Source organism: Homarus americanus, unplaced genomic scaffold (genome assembly GCF_018991925.1).
Source record: "Homarus americanus isolate GMGI-L3 unplaced genomic scaffold, GMGI_Hamer_2.0 scaffold39610, whole genome shotgun sequence".
Taxonomy (NCBI): domain Eukaryota; kingdom Metazoa; phylum Arthropoda; class Malacostraca; order Decapoda; family Nephropidae; genus Homarus; species Homarus americanus.
Window position 1 is genome coordinate 113374 of NW_024714461.1, and position 20757 is coordinate 134130.

Genomic DNA, 20757 nt, shown 5'->3' on the forward strand with positions numbered 1-20757 from the left:
TGTTCTGGCTTCACGATGAGGAAGGACTTGCTGGCGTTTGGGTGGTACCCTATTTGTGGACCTCGTGATGTTACCAGGTCCCACCACTTTTTGATGCACTCCACTTTTCCTGCTCCTGTAAGGTCATCAGCATATGCCACTTGTTTGACCCCAGTTGTTTCAAATTTTATTTCTTGTTGGAGCGCTGATAGGCCAATTGCATACATTGCCATTGCAACGGGGTCCCCCTGTGTTGTTCCCTCGGTCGACTGTAGGATGGTATCACCTTGTAGAGCCTTGTTGTTTACTATGTAGAGGTCTGAAGGATTCCTATACGAATTTTCAACATACATCGCAAAGCTTGGACACTTGATCTTGATGTTGTGCAGTGCAGCCTTGCGGTTAAGTATGTTGAATGCGTTTGAAGCATCCACCAGGAGAACGGCCTCACAATCACGCTGCTCAAATATCAATCTCATGGCGTGAATGGCCGCCTCCCCACCAGCCTGGTGGCCAGCACACACTTGTAGGTTCCCTGCTGCTGCCCTGACATCGTCCTTTACCACCTCCATTATGCACTTTCCGATGATCCGCCTCAGCACTTCCCCCACCCCTATAGGTCTACATCCTGGTTTCTTTTCCAGAGGAATAAGGCGGCAGGCCGTCAGGGCCTGGAGGTGATGGCACCAAGAGGATGCAAGCTTTCTTGCAAGGGCGGCAATGGCAGTGCAGAGATCGCTTGCTACAGGGCCAAACTTGTTTGTGCTGAGGATGACTCTCCAGCCGTTTGCATCCAGACCTGAAGGGCCGGCTCCTCCTCGAGTCTTCAGTGCCTTTTTCCACACCATCTCTCCTGTTATTTTCTCGAACAGGACAGCATTTGGTGGGATATAGTCACCCTGGAACCTGATGCCTTCATCTTCGCTTGCAGGGGGATGTTTCTCTTTCAATAGTTTTAATGTCTCTCTGTTTATTGGCATCACCCCACCGGAGGATTCCTGTGTGAGAGATCTTACCGCAAGAGACACTTTTCCCACACGCATTTTGTTTCCAAATTTTCTTGCCACGTCATCGGTGTTTTGCTTTCCGTCACCCGTAGATTTTAGTCTCTCCTGCAGTGTTCTTGCTTCACATAGGAGATCATCTAGGGCCCCAGTCTGCCACATTGTCAATCTTCTCTTCATTGCTGCCACATTTTCTTTGTGCTTAGCCTTTGTGTGTGTCCTCTGACAAAATAGATGTGGTATTATTGCCAGTATTTGAAGAGCTAGGGGGGCGAGGAAGCGGTCCTGAGTGTAATCAGTCATGAAGCGAGTCATCTCCCGAATCATTTCTTTGGTGGCCGCACACTTGGGTGGTTCAAATAAGTTAGCGGGCGACCACTTGACAATTTCTGAGTAGGTTTCTTTGACCCATATGTCTGCATTTTCCATCGACATGCCATTCCACTGAGGTGGCTGTCTCTCATTCTCCTCCTGGACACCTGCTACTGAGGGAGCAGCATTTGTTAGTACTACATTTTCGGGTTGAGTAGACTCACTGCTATCATTTCGGATATCATCGGGTAGTTGGGTCCCGGCGATATCCACTGTGGCCACCTGTGTCGGCACCCTGCGACGTGGGTTCCGACACTGGTCTAGCTTCCTGCAATCCACACATGGTCGGTTGTTTCTCGCACAAACACAATTTGTGCAGTTTTGGTTCGGGCTAGCACAGACGCAGCAAAGAATGTTACCAGCCATAGTGAACAGCACCTTGGGCGACGGTTACGTCCGCCTCCGAACATCTGATTTAGTCCCAGGCACAAGATTATACTATTACTACTACTACTACTACTAATAATAATAAATAAATCACTAAAATTAAGAAAAAACGGCAGAAAAATAAAGAAAAAATGAATGAAGAAAAATATGATAATTATAAGATGAGAAAAAAGAAAAAGTTTTGTATACGGTTTTGTATAAATATGAGATGCCTGGGCCCTCCCTCCCTCCCTCCCTCCCTCCCTCTCTCCCTCCCTCCTTCCCTCCTTCCCCTCCTTCTCCTCTACTGGGCTAAGTTTTATAAGTAACTTTGTATGAATGTCAGTCTGGCCAATGAGATGTTTTCATACTCACATACATATATACATAGACAGACACATACATACATACATACATACAGACACACACATACATACATAGACACAAGCATACATACATAGACAGACACATACATACATTCATACATACATACATAGACATACATACATACATACATAGACACATACATACATACACAAACATACATACATACACAAACATACATACACACACACACACACATATCGTCTGCTTAAGAGAGGGAAGGAGAGACAAAATATATGTATATATTTTTTTTTCTTGTATAAATCTTTAATATTCTCGGCAGCTGCTGTACCCGTCTCGGCCTTAAGGAAGCACTCGGATTACCATAAGAATAGTTTAAGTTTTAATTAGTCATTCACGAGTTGGTCACCTCTCCCACAGCCTTACTTTCCCTCCTTTTCCCTCCCACAACCTCGCTTTCCCTCCCACAACCCCACTTTCCCTTCCACAACCTCCCTTTCCCTCCCCACAACCTCACTTTCCCTCCCACAACCTCACTTTCCCCCCACAACCTCCCTTTCCCCCCACAACCTCCCCCTTTCCCCTCCCCACAACCTCCCTTTCTCCCACAACCTCCTTTTCCCTCCCCACAACCCTCCCTTTCCTCCCACAACCTCCTTCCTCCCACAACCCTCCCCTTTCCTCACCACAACCTCCTTTCTCCCACTCCCTCCCCACAACCTCACCTCCTTCCCTCCCAGTACCACTCACTCCCCACCCAAAGACCCACCCATCCTTCCCCTCCCCCTGCCCCGCCCCCCTGCCCCGCCCCTGCCCCCGAGCTGAGCTTCAATACCAGAGGATATTTTTCTTAAGTCTCTACCCATCATCTTCCTCTCTGTCTCACCCTCTTCTCTAGATTCCTCCCCCTACCCTCATCCAGCAGGCGAGCGGGCAGGCAGGCTATGAGTCACACACACCGTCCCACCACCGACAGATCTTAAACCATGTGCCGCCAACATTACCACCCCGCCAAACTTCCTCTCTACACACCCACACACACACTCACTCACCCGCTGGTCGATTATTTTACTTGTCCCCCTCCCCCTCCCCCTTCGTTAATTTCACCCATAGGACCGTGATAATTAGATATATACTCGCTCGAGATTTAAAAACAAACTTTAAAATGGATGCGAATGGTGTACGGACGTTAGTAGTTGTGTGGTAGATGATGGGGTGGTGTTTTGTGAAGGGGTTGGTAGTGGTGGTGGTAGTGGTATGGCCTCGCGGCTGTTTGATTGGCTGGCTGGCTTTCTCCCGTTGGCCCTGGAGTCGGCGGGAGCCAATCAGCTCTCAGCGTGTGGGGGGTGCAGTATTGCCAAGTCGCAGGTGAACGTCTACACCGTGTTTGCATTATTTGGTCTCCTGCAACCTCCTGTTCCCCCTTCCCCCCCCTCCTCCCCCTTTCCCCCCCTCCCCTCTTCCCACACACGAAAGGAAATACTCCTCATATCTTTCAAATACCTCATTGATAAAGACTTAAACACATTATATCACTCACCATTAACGATAAACACACCAGGTGGTATTAAGTAGTGAGTCACATTATTTTTTTTACCAGGATGGACAGATGGTAGTGGTGTGTCCATTGTCTCTTTTTTTCCCCCAGGACGAACAGCCGCTAATCCTTTTTGACTGGGTACGAAGCAAGTTTTTGTTCCTCGGAGTGTAGTGAACGAGTCCTTTTGAGTATGATTTTTTTTAATCCCCTTGAGTACGATGGCGGAGACCTCTTTTGAGTACGATGTCAACCTCCAGAGTACAATAAGTTAGCCTGTTGATTTACGATATTTGAATTCTTTTGAGCACAATGGCTTGACCCCCTTGAGTACGATGGCTTGACCCCCTTGAGTACGATGGCTTGACCCCCTTGAGTACGATGGCTTATTTCAAGTATCTATAACAAGTCTTTACTCTTGTTTACACACCTACAATTGTTTACACACCTACACTTGTTTATACACCTACACTTGTTTATACACCTACACTTGTTTATACACCTACACTTGTTTATACACCTACACTTGTTTATACACCCACACTTGTTTATACACCTACACTTGTTTATACACCCACACTTGTTTATACACCTACACTTGTTTATACACCTACACTTGTTTATATACCTTCACTTGTTTATACACCTACACTTGTTTATACACCTACACTTGTTTATACACCTACACTTGTTTATACACCTACACTTGTTTATACACCTACACTTGTTTATACACCTACACTTGTTTATACACCTACACTTGTTTATAGACCTACACTTGTTTATACACCTACACTTGTTTATACACCTACACTTGTTTACACACCTACACTTGTTTATACACCTACACTTGTTTACACACCTACACTTGTTTATACACCTTCACTTGTTTATACACCTACACTTGTTTATACACCTACACTTGTTTATACACCTACACTTGTTTATACACCTACACTTGTTTACACACCTACACTTGTTTACACACCTACACTTGTTTATAGACCTACACTTGTTTATAGACCTACACTTGTTTATACACCTACACTTATTTATACACCTACACTTGTTTATAGACCTACACTTGTTTATAGACCTACACTTGTTTATACACCTACACTTGTTTATACACCTTCACTTGTTTATACACCTACACTTGTTTATAGTTATACACCTACACTTATTTTATACACCTACACTTGTTTATACACCTACACTTGTTTATACACCTACACTTGTTTATACACCTACACTTGTTTATACACCTACACTTGTTTATACACCTACGCTTGTTTATACACCTACACTTGTTTACACACCTACACTTGTTTACACACCTACACTTGTTTATAGACCTACACTTGTTTATACACCTACACTTGTTTATACACCTACACTTGTTTATACACCTATACTTGTTTATACACCTACACTTGTTTATACACCTACACTTGTTTATACACCTACACTTGTTTATACACCTACACTTGTTTATAGACCTACACTTGTTTACACACCTACACTTGTTTACACACCTACACTTGTTTACACACCTACACTTGTTTATACACCTACACTTGTTTACACACCTACACTTGTTTATACATAGACCTACACTTGTTTATACACCTACACTTGTTTATACACCTACACTTGTTTATACACCTATACTTGTTTATACACCTACACTTGTTTATACACCTACACTTGTTTATACACCTACACTTGTTTATACACCTACACTTGTTTATAGACCTACACTTGTTTACACACCTACACTTGTTTACACACCTACACTTGTTTACACACCTACACTTGTTTATACACCTACACTTGTTTATACACCTACACTTGTTTATACACCTACACTTGTTTATACACCTACACTTGTTTATACACCTACACTTGTTTATACACCTACGCTTGTTTATACACCTACACTTGTTTACACACCTACACTTGTTTACACACCTACACTTGTTTATAGACCTACACTTGTTTATACACCTACACTTGTTTATACACCTACACTTGTTTATACACCTATACTTGTTTATACACCTACACTTGTTTATACACCTACACTTGTTTATACACCTACACTTGTTTATACACCTACACTTGTTTATAGACCTACACTTGTTTACACACCTACACTTGTTTACACACCTACACTTGTTTACACACCTACACTTGTTTATACACCTACACTTGTTTATACACCTACACTTGTTTATACACCTACACTTGTTTATACACCTACACTTGTTTATACACCTACACTTGTTTATACACCTACACTTGTTTATACACCTACACTTGTTTATACACCTACACTTGTTTATACACCTACACTTGTTTATACACCTACACTTGTTTATACACCTACACTTGTTTATACACCTACGCTTGTTTATACACCTACACTTGTTTATATACTACACTTGTTTATAGACCTACACTTGTTTATACACCTACACTTGTTTATACACCTACACTTGTTTATACACCTACACTTGTTTATACACCTACACTTGTTTATACACCTACACTTGTTTATACACCTACACTTGTTTATACACCTACACTTGTTTACACACCTACACTTGTTTATACACCTACACTTGTTTATACACCTACACTTGTTTATACACCTACGCTTGTTTATACACCTACACTTGTTTATACACCTACACTTGTTTACACACCTACACTTGTTTATACACCTACACTTGTTTATATACACTCCACTACTAAAATCCGTCCACCTCTCTCCCTGAATCCCGAACTCCCCCGAGAATCAGACTCGTGAACCCGAAGCAGTAGACTGATTCATTATTCTGTCGGTAAATGGTTCGGGTTCATGGGTGTGGATCTCTCGGGGGGGTTCGTGGTTCAGTGGGAGAGGTGAATGTGTTTTTTTTTAGTACAGTTCGGGGTTTATGGTGAAGCAGTGTCGACCCCTGAACGAGATGAAACATTCAGGGTATAATTCAGCTCGGAGACTCATTCCCCATGACTCAGTTTCACCATGCACGGGGAGCGAGCTCTTGTCCACGACTATACTTGAAGGACGACTTAGCAGACTTGAAGGACGACTTAGCAGACTTGAAGGACGACTTAACAGACTTGAAGGACGACTTAGCAGACTTGAAGGACGACTTAGCAGACTTGAAGGACGAGTTAGCAGACTTGAAGGACGACTTAACAGACTTGAAGGACGACTTTGTTTTGTATCAGTGTCTGTCTCACATACAGAAGTTAACCAGGAAGGTAGACACATCCTGATTATCCCTGTTTGCTCTGTTATCTTGTGTGCTTTTTCCTGTTTGCTTTGTAATATTGTTTGCTCTGTAATCTTATTTGCTCTGTAATTCTGTTTGCTCTGTAATCTTGTTTACTCTGTAATCCTGTTTGCTTTGTAATATTGTTTGCTCTGTAATCTTATTTGCTCTGTAATTCTGTTTGCTCTGTAATCTTGTTTGCTCTGTAATCTTATTTGCTCTGTAATTCTGTTTGCTCTGTAATCTTGTTTACTCTGTAATCCTGTTTGCTTTGTAATATTGTTTGCTCTGTAGTTCTGTTTTTATATTAGAACTCTATACTGTATATATACTGTACCAACCTTATACCATGGGTAAATATTAACAAGGGCTGGGTTGAGGATAGGATAGGCTGGTGTTGGGATAGGCTGGGTTGGGATAGGATAGGCTGGGTTGGGATAGGATAGGATGGGCTGGGTTGGGTTGGGATGGCTGGGTTAGGATATGGATGGGATGGGCTGGGTTGGGTTACGATAGGCTGGGTTAGGATAGGATAGGCTGGTGTTAGGATAGGCTGGTTAGGATAGGATGGGCTGGGTTGGGATGGGATAGGATGGGCTGGGTTGGGTTAGGATAGGCTGGGTTGGGATGGGATAGGTGGGCTGGGTTGGGTTACGATGGGCTGGGTTTGGGATGGGATGGGCTGGGTTGGGATGGGATGGGCTGGTTGGGATGGGATGGGCTGGTTGGGATGGTAGGCTGGGTTAGGATAGGCTGGGTTGGGATAGGATGGGGCTGGGTTTGGGATGGGCTGGGTTGGGATAGGCTGGGGTTGGGATAGGATGGGCTGGGTTGGGATGGGATGGGCTGGGTTGGGATGGGATGGGCTGGGTTGGGATAGGATGGGCTGGGTTGGGATAGGCTGGGTTGGGATGGGATGGGCTGGGTTGGGATGGGATGGGCTGGGTTGGGTTGCGATAGGCTGGGTTGGGATGGGATGGGCTGGTTTGGGATGGGATGGGCTGGGTTGGGATGGGATGGGCTGGGTTGGGATGGGCTGGGTTGGGATGGGATGGGCTGGTTGGATGGGCTGGGTTGGGATGGGCTGGGTTGGGATGGGATGGGCTGGGTTGGGATGGGCTGGGTTAGGATGGATGGGCTGGTTTGGGATGACTGAGTTGGGATGGGCTGGGTTGAGGATAGGCTGGGTTGGGATAGGATGGGCTGGGTTGGGATGGGCTGGTTGAGATAGGATGGGCTGGGTTGGGTTGATAGGCTGGGTTTGGATGGGATGGGCTGGGTTGGGTTGCGATGGTGGGTTGGGATGGGATGGGCTGGGTTGGTGGGCTGCAGGTTACGATGGGCGGTTGGGATGGGATGGGCTGGGGTTGGGATGGGATGGGTTGGGATGGGATGGGCTGGGTTGGGATGGGCTGGGTTAGGATAGGCTGGGTTGGGATGGGATGGGCTGGGTTAGGATGGGCTGGGTTGGGATGGGATGGGCTGGGTTGGGTTGCGATGGGTGGGTTGAGGATGGGATGGGCTGGGTTGGGTTACGATAGGCTGGGTTGGGTTGGATGGCTGGGTTGGGAGTGGGATGGGCTGGGTTGGGATGGGATGGCTGGGTTGGGTTGGGATAGGCTGGGTTGGGATAGGATGGGCTGGGTTGGGATAGGCTGGCTTGGGTTTACTGATGGGCTGGGTTGGGATGGGATGGGCTGGGTTGGGTTAAGATAGGCTGGGATGGGTTGGGATGGGCTGGGTTGGGATAGACTGGGTTGGGATGGGATGGCCTGGGTTGGGATTAGGCTGGGTTGGGTTGGGATGGGTTTGGGTTGGTTGGGCTGGTTGGGATGGGATGGGCTGGGTTGGGTTAGGTGGGATGGGTTGGGATGGGCTGGGTTGGGTTGGGCTGGGTTGGGATGGGATGGACTGGGTTGGGTTAGGATGGGCTGGGTTGGGATAGGCTGGGTTGGGATGGGATGGCCTGGGTTGGGTTGGGATGGGCTGGGTTGGGTTTAGGATGGGTTGGGTTGGGTTGACGATGGTGGGTTGGGATGGGATGGGCTGGGTTGGGTTAAGATGGGCTGGGATAGGTTAGGATGGGCTGGGTTGGGATGGGCTGGGTTGGGATGGGATAGACTGGGTTGGGTTAGGATGGGCTGGGTTGGGTTGATGGGCTGGGTTGGGTTACGATGGGCTGGGTTGGGTTACTATAGGCTGGGTTGGGTTAGGATGGGCTGGGTTGGGTTGGGATGGGTTGGGTTGGGTTTGATGGGTTGGGTTAGGATAGGTTGGGTTTGGTTGGGATAGGTTAAGTTAGTTTGGGTTGGTTGGGAGAATCGGTATACCACAGCACTGTACCCGACATCCTTCACTCCTCAACTGTATAATTAGGTACCCAATCACAGGTGGGTGGGCCCGGTGTGTACGGACGCCTGGGACAGTGGGTCAAGCAAATGTATCCTCCGCCACCACCGCTTAATAATATAGTCTATGAGGTGTTATTAAATCTGTCTGTCTGTCTGTTTTGTCTGTGCGTGTGTGTATCTGTCTGGCCCTTTGTCTTTGCTTGTTTGTTTTTGTGATTGTTTGTCTCTGGGCTAGTGTGTTTGTTTTCGTCTGGAGTGCTATTGTGTGTGTGTGTGTGTGTGTGACTGACCAATCTAGAAGTCTCTCTCTCTCTCTCTCTCTCTCTCTCTCTTCTCTTCTCTCTCTCTCTCTCTCTCTCTCTCTCTCTCTCTCTCTCTTCCCATTCAGTTCTACATTTACGAATTAATTTAAACTCAGCGAAGGTTTCAGAATACAGACGGAAATAAATTGCAGTTAACTCTTCATTAATCTCTAGTTTGGGAGAATAAATTGTGAACTTGCAAACTTATGTGTAATTTGGCGAGTTTTTTTATTCGAATTTGTTTTTTATTTTTTCCATAATTTTCTTTTTTCGCGGAATAAATTCTTTTTTTTTTTTTTTTTTGGCTTTTGGTTCTCAATCCTTTTGGCAGAATTATTAATTAGGGCAGTTATAAGATTCTGTAAAGTCACTCTGTCCCCTCCCCTCCTCGGTCCTGCCTCCCCTCGGTCCTGCCCCCTCCTTCCAGTCCCCCTCTCCACCTCAGTCCTGCCCCCTCCCCTCGGTCCCTGCCTCCCCCTCAGTCTGCCCCCACCTCGGTCCTGCCCCTCCCCTCGTCCTGCCCCCCCCCCTCGGTCCTGCCCCCTCCGGTCCTGCCCCCTCGGTCCTGCCCCCCCCCCTCGGTCCTGCCTCCCCCCTCGGTCCTGCCCTCTCCCCCTCGGTCTTGCCTCTCCCTCGGTCCTGCCCCCTCCCCCTCGGCCCCTGCCTCCCCCCTCAGTCCTGCCTCCCCTCGGTCCTGCCCCTCCACCTCAGTCCTGCCCCCTCCCCTCGGTCCTGCCCCCTGTCTGCCTCCCCTCGGTCCTGCCTCCCCTCGGTCCTTCCCCTTTCACCTTTCCTCTCCTTCACCCCCTCTCCCTCCCTCCGCCCCAGGCTATTTCACCTAAAGATTAAACGCCCTAACGAAAGCCCTAACCCTAACCTAACGTATTGCTTGCTTATTATCTTGTATATTTACTTCCTTATTTGCTAGGTTTGCTGCTTATGCGTTCGTTTGTCTTATCCTTGTTTGTTTATACGCTTGTTTGCTTGCTTATACGCTTGCTTATGCGTTCGTTTGCTTGCTTGCTTGCGTTATCTTGACTCATTGCGCCAAGATAGTGCGTTAATATCATGATTGTTTAATTGTATAAGCAAATGTTGAGTATAATAGCCAAAATACAACAGTGGCCGCAGGAATACACACACACACCAAAAGCTAGTATTAGTTGTGGCCTGAATAATAATATACTGCATTTCCTATATTGTATTTGATACATCTTGGCTTTGAATAATACAATATACTGTATTTGGTGATCTTTTAGGTGTTGGGAAGGTATTATGTGGGAAGGACAAGGGGGTGAACAGGTAACATACATTTAAGAGCCAGAAAACTTAATTCATGCAACAATAATAAACAATAATAAACACACAGTATTGTACAGGTTGCATTAAGCAACAGAATAGATTTCATTAATACCAGTTTGCATTTTCAGGTAATTCAAGGTTGCAATATAAATCCGGGAAGGTATACGTTAATAACAGGTTGCAATATCAACAAAAGGACACCAGGTATATTGAAGCCAAGTTTGCAATAGTAGCAAATGAAAATAGGTACGATGTTGCAGTTTGTGATGGAAACAGAGCAATTGCAATACTAAAATATGGTAATGGCAATGTTCTTTAATTCAAGGTTTGCAATATCGATGATACGGGTTGATAATATCAGCAAATAATAATATATCAACTTGCAATATTAATAAAACTCTTTTTAATGTTGAAATGGAATGCAATATGTACATTATTGGCAGATTGCAGTAAAACTGTAAGTGCGGTGTGGTTAAAATTGCCGGTTGCAATGTCGATAATGCAGGGTTTGCATATTAGGAAATGTAGAATATCTGTATTTAGGTTGCAATATTAATAATACCAGGTTGCAATATCGATAATACCAGGTTGAAATATCAATAATACCAAATTGCAATATCAGTACTAACATCAGGTTACCTGTCAATAATACTATAATACGTTTGCAATGTCAATAGCACCAGGTTGCAATATCAATAATACCAGGTTGCAATATCAATAATACCGGTTGCAATATCAATAATGCCGGGTTGCAATATCAATAATACCGGGCTGTAATATCAATAATAACCAGGTTACAATATCAGTAATACCGGGTTGCAATATCAATAATACGGGTTTTGCAACATAGAATACACCATTATTGTCACGATCCCCAGAACAAGTGATTGTTATTATTATTATTGTGCATTACCCAAAGTACCAATATTCGTCAAGCTGTATATATTTTTTTTCTCCCCCTTGGCTTGGATTAAACCAAGCATCGTACTTGGACTTAGTTGGCTGTGTGCGGCTTAATGAAATTTACCGAAGGCATTTGGTACAGGTGAAGCACAGAGGAATCTTAGTTATTAATATCTGAGTGTGTAATGTGCTGGCGACAGATTGTATTTAATTAAACGGGAATATTTTTGTATGATGGCTGGCTGCAAGAAGGCCATGAGTTGAGATGGGGTGTGTGTGTGACAGAGAGAGAGAGAGAGAGAGACAGACAGAGAGACAGAGAGAGGTAGAGTGACAGACAGACAGAGAGAGAGAGAGAAAGTGAGTGACAGACAGAAGAGAGAGAGAGAGACAATGCTAGAAATTATAATATATGTAATAATAATAATAATAAAAATATTTACTGTAATGGTTTATTGATGAAGAAAAAACATTCACTATTAAAAATATATATATTCATTAAACAGCAAATAAATATATATTACTTAAGGTTTACAATAATGATGGTGATATATAACATAAACTTAAATAAAATAAAACGTAGAGTCTCATACGAGTTATCTAGTCATTTTAATACGTCGGTCTGACGGGATTTATGTTTTAGTCTTGTATGTGAGGTCGGGTTAAATTATCACCGTTAAAGGGTTAAATTATTGTTGAAGGGTTAAATTATTGTTAAATGGTTAAATTATTATTGTTAAAGGGTTAAATTATTGTTAAAGGGTTAAATTATTGTTGAAAGGGTTAAATTATTGTTAAAGGTTAAATTATTGTTAAAGGGTTAAATTATTTAAAGGTTAAATTAATGTTAAAGGGTTAAATTAATGTTAAAGGGTTAAGATTGTTAAAGGTTAAATTAATGTTAAGGGTTAAATTATTGTTAAAGGGTTAAATTATTGTTAAGGGTTAAATTATTAAAGGGTTAAATTATTGTTAAAGGGTTAAATTATTGTTAAAGGGTTAAATTATTGTTAAGGGTTAAATTATTGTTAAGGGTTAAATTAATGTTAAAGGTTAAATTATTGTTAAGGGTTAAATTATTGTTAAGGGTTAAATTATTGTTAAAGGGTTAAATTATTGTTAAGGTTAAATTATTGTTAAAGGTTAAATTAGTGTTAAAAGGGTTAAATTAGTGTTAAGGGTTAAATTAGTGTTAAAGGGTTAAATTAGTGTTAAAGGGTTTAATTATTGTTAAAGGGTTAAATTATTGTTAAAGGTTAAATGATTGTTGAAGGGTTAAATTATTGTTAATGGGTTAAATTATTGTTAAAGGGTTAAATTATTGTTAAAGGGTTAAATATTGTTTAAGGGTTAAATTATCACCGTTAATGGGTTAAATTATTGTTAAAGGGTTAAATTATTGTTAAAGGGTTAAATTATTGTTAAAGGTTAAATTATTGTTAAAGGGTTAAATTATTGTTAAAGGGTTAAATTATTGTTAAAGGGTTAATTAATGTTAAAGGGTTAAATTATTGTTAAAGGGTTAAATTATTGATAAAGGGTTAAATTAATGTTGAAGGGTTAATTATTGTTAATGGGTTAAATTATTGTTAAAGGGTTAAATTATTGTTAAAGGGTTAAATTATTGTTTAAGGGTTAAATTATCATCGTTAATGGGTTAAATTGTTAAAGGGTTAAATTATTGTTAAAGGGTTAAATTATTGTTAAAGGGTTAAATTGTTGTTAAGGGTTAAATTATTGTTAAGGGTTAAATTATTGTTAAAGGGTTGAATTATTGTTAAAGGGTTAAATTATTGTTAAAGGGTTAAATTATTGTTAAAGGTTAAATTATTGTTAAGGTTAAATCATTATAGTTAAAGGGTTAAATTATTGTCAAGGGTTAAATTATTGTTAAAGGTTAAATTATCAGTCAAGGGTAATCATCGTCCTCAAATGGTTAAATCATCGTCCTCGAAGGGCTAAATTATCAGTCAAAGGGTTAAATCATCGTTCATCAAGGGTTAAATCATCGCCTCAAGGGTTGAAGCATCGTCGTTAAAGGTTAAATCATCGTCGTCAAGGTTAAATCATCGTTCATCAAAGGTTAAATCATCGTTCTCAAATGGTTAAATCATCGTCCTGAAAGGTTAAATCATCGTTCATCAAAGGTTAAATCATCGTCATCAAAGGGTTAATCATCGTTCATCAAGGTTAAACTCGTCATCAAAGGTTAAATATCGTCCTCAAGGGTTAAATCATCGCCCTCAAGGGTTGAAGCATCGTCGTTAAGGTTAAATCATCGTCGTCAAGGGTTAAATCATCGTTCATCAAAGGGTTAAATCATCGTTCTCAAATGGTTAAATCATCGTACTGAAAGGGTTAAATCATCGTTCATCAAAGGGTTAAATCATCGTCATCAAAGGGTTAAATCATCGTTCATCAAAGGGTTAAATCATCGTCCTCAAAGGGTTAAATCATCGTCCTCAAAGGGTTAAATCATCGTCCTCAAAGGGTTAAATCATCGTCCTCAAAGGGTTAAATCATCGTCATCAAGGGTTAAATCATCGTCATCAAGGGTTAAATCATCGTTCATCAAAAGGTTAAATCATCGTCCTCAAAAGGGTTAATCATCGTTCATCAAAGGTTTAAATCATCGTCATCAAAAGGTTAAATCATCGTTCATCAAAGGGTTAATCATCGTCCTCAAGGTTAAATCATCGTCTCAAAGGTTGAAGCATCGTCGTTAAAGGTTAAATCATCGTCGTCAAAGGGTTAAATCATCGTTCATCAAAGGGTTAAATCATCGTTCTCGAAAGGTTAAATCATCGTCCTGAAAGGGTTAAATCATCGTTCATCAAAGGGTTAAATCATCGTCATCAAAGGGTTAAATCATCGTCCTCAAAGGTTAAATCATCGTCATCAAAGGTTAAATCATCGTCCTCAAAGGGTTAAATCATCGCCCTCAAGGGTTGAAAGCATCGTCGTTAAAGGGTTAAATCATCGTCGTCAAGGGTTAAATCATCGTTCATCAAAGGGTTAAATCATCGTTCTCAAATGGGTTAAATCATCGTCCTGAAAGGGTTAAATCATCGTTCATCAAGGTTAAATCATCGTCATCAAAGGGTTAAATATCGTTCATCAAAGGTTAAATCATCGTCATCAAAGGTTTAAATCATCGTATCAAAGGGTTAAATATTAATCCTCAAGGTTAAATCATCGTCCTCAAAGGTTAAATCTATCGTCATCAAGGGTTAAATTATCGTCTCAAAGGTTAAATCATCGTTCATCAAAGGGTTAAATCATCGTCATCAAAGGGTTAAACATTGGTGAGAACACTTAATCACCATTTCTTCACTACCTTTCTCATCACCTTTTCATACATCTTTACTACCTTTCATACTACCCTTCTCATTCACCACCACTCCAGCAATACAGACGACAGCAGCTCTCATTAATGCGTATAATATTCATCAGGTGATATTAGCTATCGTGAGCAATATTTAGATAAAGTCGACGAGAAATTGGCTTCTAGATCAAGTGATGCATTTAACTGGACTGAAGCTGAACTGGTCTCGTGGAGATGTGTCGTGGAGATGTGTCGTGGAGGGGAGGTGTGTGTCGTGAGAGAGTGTGTGTCGTGGAGAGGTGTGTGTCGTGGAGGTGTGTGTGTCGTGGAGGGGAGGTGTGTGGTGGAGGGAGGTGTGTGTCGTGGAGGGAGGTGTGTCGTGGAGGGTGTGTGTTGTGGAGGAGGTGTGTGTCGTGGAGGAGGTGTGTGTGTCGTGGAGGGGGGAGGTGTGTGTTGTGGAGGGTGTGTCGTGGAGGGAGGTGTCGTGGAGGTGTGTGTCGTGGAGGGGGATGTCGTGGAGGCAGGGGATGTGTTGTTGAGGGGGAGGTGTGTGTGTGTTGTGGGGGGGATATGTGAAGGGCGATCTGTCATGAAGGGCGGGGATGTGTCGTGGAGGGGCGGGGAATGTGTAGTGGAGGAGGCGGGGATGTGTCGTGGAGGGGGGCAGGGGATGTGTCGTATCGTGGAGGATGTCTTGGAGAGCGGGGATGTGTCATGGAGGGCAGGGGATCTGTCGTGATATGTTAAAGGACCGACGGGTTTAATCTACATAGCCAAATAGCTCCTTTGCTGGCACCAGAGGACATGATGTGCACAAATGATGTCAGGTAAGTAGGGTGCGGCAGGTTGATGTCAGGGAAGAGTAAAGATTGGGGCAGGTTGATGTCAGGGAAGAGTAGGGTGCAGCAGGTTGATGTCAGGGAAGAGGAAGGAGTACGGCAGGTTGATGTCAGGGAAGAGTAGGGTGCGGCAGGTTGATGTCAGGAAGAGTAGGGTGCGGCAGGTTGATGTCAGGGAAGAGTAGGGTACGGCAGGTTGATGTCAGGGAAGAGTAAGTGCAGCAGGTTGATGTCAGGAAGAGTAGGTGCAGCAGGTTGATGTCAGGAAAGTAGGGTACAGCAGGTTGATGTCAGGGAAGAGTAGGGTACAGCAGGTTGATGTCAGGGAAAAGAGTAGGGTACGACAGGTTGATGTCAGGGAAGTGGGTACGGCAGGTTGATGTCAGGGAAGAGTAGGGTGCAGCAGGTTGATGTCAGGGAGAAGAAGTAAGGTGCGGCAGGTTGATGTCAGGGAAGGGGTGAAGTTGCGGCAGGTTGATGTCAGGAAGAGTAGGGTGCGGCAGGTTGATGTCAGGAAAGAGTAGGATGCGGCAGGTTGATGTCAGGGGAAAGAGTAGGTGCGGCAGGTTGATGTCAGGAAGAGTAGGGTGCAGCAGGTTGATGTCAGGTAGAGTAGGGTGCAGCAGGTTGATGTCCAGTAAGAGTGAGTTACGGCAGGTTGATGTCAAGGAAAGAGTAGGGTGCAGCAGGTTGATGTCAGGGAAAGAGTAGGGTGCAGCAGGTTGATGTCAGGAAGAGTGGTGCGGCAGGTTGATGTCAGGGAAGAGTAGAAGGTGCGGCAGGTTGATGTCAGGGAAAGTAGGGTGCAGCAGGTTGATGTCAGGGAAAGAGTAGGGTGCAGCAGGTTGATGTCAGGGGAAGAAGTAGGGTGCGGCAGGTTGATGTCAGGAAAGTAGGGTACGGCAGGTTGATGTCAGGGAAGAGTAGAGTTGCAGCAGGTTGATGTCAGGGAAAATGGGTACGGCAGGTTGATGTCAGGGAAGAGTAGGGTACGGCAGGTTGATGTCAGGGAAGAAGTAGGAGTGCAGCAGGTTGATGTCAGGGAAGAGTAGGAGTGCGGCAGGTTGATGTCAGGAAAGTAGGGTGCGGCAGGTTGATGTCGGGAAGAGTAGGTGCGGCAGGTTGATGTCAAGGAAGAGTAGGGTGCAGCAGGTTGATGTCAGGGAAGAGTAGGTGCAGCAGGTTGATGTCAGGGAAGAGTAGGTGCAGCAGGTTGATGTCAGGGAAGAGTAGGATACGGCAGGTTGATGTCACGGAAGAGTAGGGTACGGCAGGTTGATGTCAGGAAGGGTACAGCAGGTTGATGTCAGGAAGAGTAGAATTGGCAGGTTGATGTCACGGAAGTAAGTATGACAGGTTGATGTCAGGGAAGAGTAAGGTCCGGCAGGTTGATGTCAAGGAAGAGTAGGGTGCGGCAGGTTGATGTCAGGGAAGAGTAGGGTGCAGCAGGTTGATGTCAGGGGAAGAGTAGGGTGCGGCAGGTTGATGTCAGGGAAGAGTAGGTGCGGCAGGTTGATGTCAGGGAAAAGATGGTGCGGCAGGTTGATGTCAGGGGAAGAGTAGGGTGCGACAGGTTGATGTCAGGGAAGAGTAGGGTACGGCAGGTTGATGTCAGGGAAGAGTAGGGTACAGCAGGTTGATGTCAGGAAAGTAGGGTACGGCAGGTTGATGTCAGGAAAGTAAGATTGCAGCAGGTTGATGTCAGGGAAGAGTAGGGTGCGGCAGGTTGATGTCAGGAAGAGTAGGGTGCGGCAGGTTGATGTCAGGGAAGAGTAGGGTGCAGCAGGTTGATGTCAGGGAAGTAGGGTGCGGCAGGTTGATGTCAGGGAAGAGTAGGTGGCAGGTTGATGTCAGGAAGAGTGGGTGCGGCAGGTTGTCAGGGAAGAGTAGGGTACGGCAGGTTGATGTCAGGGAAGAGTAGGATACGGCAGGTTGATGTCACGGAAGGTAGGGTACGGCAGGTTGATGTCAGGGAAGGAGTCACGGCAGGTTGATGTCAGGGAAGAGTAGGGTACAGCAGGTTGATGTCACGGAAGAGTAGGGTACAGCAGGTTGATGTCAGGAAGAGTAGGGCACAGGAGGTTGATGTCAGGGAAGAGTAGGGGTGCGGCAGGTTGATGTCAGGGAAGAGTAGGGTGCAGGTTGATGTCAGGAAGAGTAGGGTGGCAGGTTGATGTCAGGGAAGTAGGGTGCGGCAGGTTGATGTCAGGGAAGAGTAGGGTACAGCAGGTTGATGTCAGGGAAGTAGGGTACGCAGGTTGATGTCAGGGAAGAGTAGGGTATCGGCAGGTTGATGTCAGGGAAGAGTAGGGTACGGCAGGTTGATGTCAGGAAGAGTAGGGTACGCAGGTTGATGTCAGGAAGAGTAGGGGCACGCATGTTGATGTCAGGGAAGAGAGGGTACGGCAGGTTGATGTCAGGGAAGAGTAGGGCACGGCAGGTTGATGTCAGGGAAGAGTAGGGCACGGCAGGGGATGTCAGGGAAGAGTAGGGTACGGCAGGTTGATGTGGGAAGAGGTGGCAGGTTGATGTCAGGGAATAGGGTGCGGCAGGTTGATGTCAGGGAAGAGTAGGGTGCGGCAGGTTGATGTCAGGGAAGAGTAGGGTGCGGCAGGTTGATGTCAGGGAAGAGTAGGGTACGGCAGGTTGATGTCAGGGAAGAGTAGGGGTAAGGCAGGTTGATGTCAGGGAAGAGTAGGGCAGGTTGATGTCAGGAAGAGTAGGATACGGCAGTGGGTTGATGTCACGGAAGTAGGGTACGGCAGGTTGATGTCAGGAAGGGTACGGCAGGTTGATGTCAGGGAAGAGTAGGGTACGGCAGGTTGATGTCAGAGTAGGGTACGGCAGGTTGATGTCAGGAAGAGTAGGGTACGGCAGGTTGATGTCAGGGAAGAGTAGGGTACGGCAGGTTGATGTCAGGGAAGAGAATGTGCAGGTTGATGTCGGGAAGAGTAGGGTACGGCAGGTTGATGTCACGAAGAGTAGGGTACGGCAGGTTGATGTCAGGGAAGAGTAGGGTACGGCAGGTTGATGTCACGAAGAGAATAAGGATGTCAGGGAAGGAGTAGGCAAGCAGGTTGATGTCGGAAGAGTAGGGTACGGCGGGTTGATGTCAGGGAAGAGAGGGTACGGCAGGTTGATGTCAGGAAGAGTATAGGTACGGCAGGCTGGATGTCAGGGAAGAGTAGGATACGGCAGGTATGTCACGGATATAGGTACGGCAGGTTGATGTCAGGACGGGTGCGGCAGGTTGATGTCAGGGAAGAGTAGGGTGCAGCAGGTTGATGTCAGGAAAGAGTAGGGTGCGGCAGGTTGATGTGGGAAGATAGGGTGCAGGCAGGTTGATGTCAGGGAAGAGTAGGGTGGGCAGGATGTCAGGGAAGAGTAGGTCCGGCAGGTTGATGTCAGGGAAGAGGTAGGGTACGGCAGGTTGATGTCAGGGAAGAGTAGGGTACGGCAGGTTGATGTCAGGAAGAGTAGGGTAATGCAGGTTGATGTCAGGGAAGAGTAGGGTACGGCAGGTTGATGTCAGGAAGAGTAGGGGTACGGGCAGGTTGATGTCACGGAAGAGTAGGGTACGGCAGGTTGATGTCAGGGAAGAGTAGGGTACTGCAGGTTGATGTCAGTAGGGTAGGCAGGTTGATGTCAGGGAAGAGTAGGGTGCGGCAGGTTGATGTCAGGGAAGAGTAGGGTGCAGGTTGATGTCAGGGAAGAGTAGGTGCGGGCAGGTTGATGTCAGGGAAGAGTAGGGTGCGGCAGGTTGATGTCAGGGAAGAGTAGGTACGGCAGGTTGATGTCGGGAAGAGTAGGGTACGCAGGTTGATGTCAGGGAAGAGTAAGGTGGCAGGTTGATGTTGGGGGAAGAGTAGGGATACAGGTTGATGTCACGGAAGAGTAGGGTACGCAGGGATGTCAGGGAAGGGTACGGCAGGTTGATGTCAGGGAAGAAGGGCTGCAGGTTGATGTCAGGGAAGAGAGGGTGCGGGCAGGTTGATGTCAGGGAAGATAGGGTGCAGGTTGATGTCAGGGAAGGTAGGGTACAGGATGTTGTGGTATAGGGTACGGTTGATGTCAGGAAGAGGTACGGGCAGGGTGGGTAGATGTCACGGGAAGAGTAGGGTAGCAGCAGGTTGATGTCAGGGAAGAGAGATATGGGTTGATGTCACGGAAGAGGTGGGCATGGCAGGTTGATGTCAGGAAGTAGGGGCAGCGGCAGGTGATGTCACGGAAGAGTAGGGTACGGCGGTTGATGTCAGGGAAGAGTAGGGTGTTGATGTCAGGGAAGAGTAGGGGTACGGCAGGTTGATGTCAGGGAAGAGTAGGTGTAGGTTGATGTTGGGAATATAAGGTACGGCAGGTTGACGGTGGGTGGATGATGGCTTAGCTACAAGGCATGTCAGTGTGGGGTAGGGTGGAGGGTGGATGTGATATTGTGGTGGTGTGGGGAGGGTGGAGGGACAGGGTTGGGGGTGTAGACAGGGGTTGGGTGTGTGGGGAGGGGTGGTGGCAGGACAGGGCTGTGGGTGGGGGGAGTGTGGTGGTAGGCAGGGTTGTGGGGGTGGGGAGGGTGGTGGCAGGATGGGGTGGGTGGGGAGGGTGGTGGTAGGACAGGGTTGTGGGTGGTGGGGAGGGTGGTGGGTGACAGGGTTGGGTGGTGAGGGTGGTGGTAGGATAGGGTTGTGGGTGGTGTGGGGGAGGGTGGTGGTGGGGACAGGGTTGTGGTGGGGGAGGGTGGTGGTAGGACAGGGTTGTGGGCGGTGGTGGTAGTAGGGGAGTTGTAGTCAGAGTTGTATTATCATATTGTACGTAAACCTAACGAGGAGACCTGCAGGAAGCTTAAGGCAAGAA

General features: G+C 45.7%; 1 protein-coding gene across 1 annotated transcript; it reads right to left on the minus strand.

Annotated features, from left to right (window-relative positions):
- Positions 1–1206: 1206 nt before the first annotated feature.
- Positions 1207–18288, minus strand: LOC121878804 (vegetative cell wall protein gp1-like; the record flags this gene model as incomplete). Its single annotated transcript, XM_042385228.1, has 4 exons — positions 18134–18288; positions 8072–8213; positions 6639–6827; positions 1207–1263 (listed from the first exon to the last, which is right to left on the minus strand). Coding segments are annotated over exons 1-4 (543 nt in total), but the record flags the coding sequence as incomplete, so codon positions are not given.
- Between the last annotated feature and the right edge of the window lie 2469 nt (positions 18289–20757).